Genomic DNA, 3,998 nt, shown 5'->3' with positions numbered 1-3,998 from the left:
AGGATTTTTACACATTACATTTTTAAATTTTAAATTTTATGTTCGTAAATTATTCATTTCATTACATTTATAGTTTTTAATATTTTTATATTTATAAATTTCATTTTTATAACAGCATGCTCGTAAATATATCAAAATCTGGTAGAAGAAAATTAATATTAATAAATTAACAATAAATAAATAACGTCGCGCATTTTAAACTCGCCAACCCGAGATTCGAGATTCGAAATCAACCGAATCCACCGCTCGAAGTTCGCCGAAGATACCGAAGTGACGAGCGCATATGTCTCCTGCGCACATGACGCGGAAACGTTTGCCGCGCGGTAAGAAGGGATGCTGTAGCCAATCAATGTGCCGATTTTCATTAGAAGAAGAAGTTTATTGGCTGCCGCGTCCTCTCTTCCCGCGCGACAAGCGTTTCAGCGTCCTGTGCGCAGGAGCCAATAGACTAGACTTCGAGCCGGGTTTCACGTCGTCTTTTCTTTCGATGAACGTTGCGTGCTCGCGAGATCTCGGTCATTTGCCGACAGAACGTACGTGCGTCAGTGAGTCAGTAAACGTAATTGAATAAGCAATTATAAAAAATAAAGGTTGTTGCCCGGGAATCACAGCGAACGGACGTAAATTTCGCCGATAGAGGCAGTGTCGCGCGACAGCACGTGACCGGTGTAACACCGAAGTGACTGAAGGCGTCCTGGAGTGATTATTACGTCTTAATACGTTAACGCGAATTTGCTTCGGATTTCGCAATTGAATTCAGTATAGATCTTTTGCCGGCAGAACGTCGTAGCGGACATATCACGAGGCGGTTTTTCTGACGTCCTGACACTTGATCCGTGTGATACGTTTGTAAGCGTATCTCGACTTGTATAAGGACCAATAAGGACTCGAAGCGTCGTGGCTGTGATTCAGAACAATAAAGAAGACCACTTGTCGGGTAAAACAATTGGTACCAAGATCTTTTACGTGTTGTGTTAGTTTAGTACTTGTTACCAGCCGACTTGTTTAATTACTCACGGCTGTTCGTTACGATTACGTGTTGATACGCGATACTGCGAACTGTACTTGTCATGCGAGTTTTACGCGAGATCGAGACGTTTGTACGAGACGGTTGAGTGTTCGTGTATGAAGTGTGGCGATTGTACGAGTGAAAGTCAAGGTGCAATTTCATTGACGCTAGAAACCAGCGGCAGCGTCAAGAAAATGTAGTGGGGTCTTGAAGTTCAGACCGTCTCAACTTTTTAGCGTACCGCAAAATTCAACGAAACTTCTTCCCCCACTACATTTTCTTGACGCTGCCGCTGGTTTCTAGCGTCAATGAAATCGCACCTTCAGAGAGGATAAAAATAACTCATAATACTTTTTTGATTGAATACGGTGTACAAGCCGTCCGAGAACCTCTCCTCCTTTCGCACCGCCCTGCTATTCCGGGTGTCGTTAATATTTGAAACTGAATTAATAACAGTTCTCTGTTGCGTGAAATAACTAGGTATCTTCTGTGGAGACTACTTACCTATTACTGATGAGAACAATCGATATTCATACGGGAGACCGATCTGTTGGAACGAGCAGCCGAGACGTCGGCACTTGTAACAAAGGAAGCTAGGAAAGATTATCAACCAGAGGAATCCTTGGCGGTGAAATCAAGTGGCAACCATAACGAGTGAATTAATGTTTATTATTTAGAGCGTCTATTTTTCACAATTTTAGCTTAAGAAAAAGACTTGAATAACTTAACTAAAATTTACGTTGCGAAAAATTGAAAACAAATTTTACATCTCTCAGCATATTGCAAGCTAATAGAACATTGCTGGCAAACCTGTTTTTTTATGCCTTTGATCTGCCTTCTCCATATCACTTCCAGTATTATCTAAAAACATATCAGCATAGCTTATTTCACACATATGCCAAGATATTTATTTTTGCCATATTAAATAAATTTTGTCATTCTGTTGTTGGAATAACTATCTTATTGTTAGAAGGGTTCATAGAGAAGGGGGCGGACATTAAAAAACTGATTTTTACCAGCCAAAACTTTTGTCACCTACTTTTAAATCTAAAAAAGAATTTTTAAGAAAATCCAAAAAATATGGAGAAACAAGCAAGAGAATTTTATCTCCAAGTTCTAATTGAATTTGAAAAGGCAATATCAGAGGATAATGTTATTGATAGCATAAAAAACTTAAGCAATTTAATTGACTCCATAAGTAACGTAGAAAATAAAAAAACTTTGAGAAATTATTCTGATAATGCTAGCAATTCTATTGAAAGCACTAATTTAGTTATCTTAGCTTGTAAGCATAATAAAGTAAAAATTCTAGAGTATCTATTTGACAGTGATAGTAGAATTCTGAATAACCTGTCTGTTGTTACTGGAAGAAACAGTATACTGCCAGATGATGAAGATGAAATGTGCCATAATGCGTTTTATTACGCTATACGTTCATGCAATGCTGAGCTTCTTGATACACTCATTAGTAAATGGCCAGGTAATTATTTTGCTGTTAATTTAGGCGAATTGGATGAAATTCTTTCCAGGGCTTATGAAGAATTAAAGTTAAAAGATGTACCATTGTCAGACGAAATGGAAATTTTTATTGAAAATAAGTTAATAAATCTTCGTTTCTTCTCTAATAATACTTCTCGACAAGATCAAAATGTGAAAAGTTGTCTTAATAACATCAGAGAACGGATTGAATTAATACTTCAAAACATCAACTTGTTAAAGACAGATTACTCAAACACGGAAAAAGTAGATAAAAGGATTTTATTTGTAATAAAATTTATCGCACAAAATATTCATATATTAAAGCGGCAGTTGAGATCAACTTATGATAGATTACCTTGGGAAGAAATTGAGTTTTGCTTAGTCAGTTTTATTTCCTCTCACACAAAACGGCAAGAAATTAATCTGTTTTATAATGCTACCTTGAATAAAAGCAAAATACTAAATTACTTGGAAAATTTTGCAAAAAAACTTGAAGACGAAAAAGATAGTATAGAAAGTGTGAATATTGGTAAATTCGCTGATTTTCCGAAGTTAAAACGCGAGAAAGTTGTTGCCGAAATTATTAGCAGTTATCCTCAATTTGAAGAGTTGTATGACGATTATCAACAAATTAGAGACATCCATTCTTTAATGAAAATAAGTGATTATATAAAGTTGGCATTATCAGCTGATCCTAAAAAAAGGGAAGGACAGTTAATTATTATAAGAGTTTTACAGGTTATCGGTGAGCATTTAAAGAATACTTTAGAATCCCCCAAGTTATCTAATACTACAAGTGAGCTTTTGCTATTATCGTTACCAAAAAATACAAGAGAAGTAATTATAGATTTACGTAATTCGCTATCGCATGCTTATTCACTTTCCAAGAGAACAGAAATTGAGGAAAATACAGATGCTAGTTTTTTTACTGGTGTTCAAAATGATACTAAAAAAATCGATAATGTGATTACTGATATTCATTACAATAACAAAATTAAAATGACCAAAATGCTGCTAAAAAGAATTGCTAATAGTGAAAGCTTAGGTGAGATAAAAGAAATTGCTGAACTATTTAGTAATGTTAAACTGGATGAAATAATATCGGAAAATTTTAAAATGATGGAATACGTGAAGCTTGAAAAACTCATTAAAGAATTAAGCGATAACGTAACTGAACAGACAAATTATGAAAAAAAGTTGTTTAAATTAATTAATAACATAATCAATTGTGCGGAATCTCAATCAGAAAATATCAGAACTGATTATGTTACAGGATTTAAATTATTAAAGAGCATAACTAACTTTAGTGACACACTTGAGATTGATCACAATGTTATTAAAAGAATGAAAATTTGTGCTGATCGAATATTAAAGTGTATGACTCCAAAAATAGAGCCTCATAGCCTTAAAGAAATTGCTGAGTTGTCAATTAGAATTTTTCATAGTGTTAGATTAAGAATACAAAATGATAAGGTCGATAAAGTAAACAAATTAATTTACGAAATTTTTT

At 34.7% G+C, this 3,998-nt stretch overlaps 1 protein-coding gene across 1 annotated transcript; it reads left to right on the top strand.

The window, feature by feature from the left end:
• Positions 1-546: 546 nt before the first annotated feature.
• On the top strand, positions 547-3,970 carry LOC112467518 (the record flags this gene model as incomplete). Its single annotated transcript, XM_025036177.1, has 2 exons — positions 547-1,159; positions 1,490-3,970. A coding segment is annotated over exon 2 (1,881 nt), but the record flags the coding sequence as incomplete, so codon positions are not given.
• Between the last annotated feature and the right edge of the window lie 28 nt (positions 3,971-3,998).

The sequence above is a fragment of the Temnothorax curvispinosus genome, unplaced genomic scaffold, assembly GCF_003070985.1.
Source record: "Temnothorax curvispinosus isolate PA1 unplaced genomic scaffold, ASM307098v1 QBEX01017484.1, whole genome shotgun sequence".
Lineage (NCBI taxonomy): Eukaryota > Metazoa > Arthropoda > Insecta > Hymenoptera > Formicidae > Temnothorax > Temnothorax curvispinosus.
This window is presented reverse-complemented; position numbering and strand designations above follow the sequence as displayed.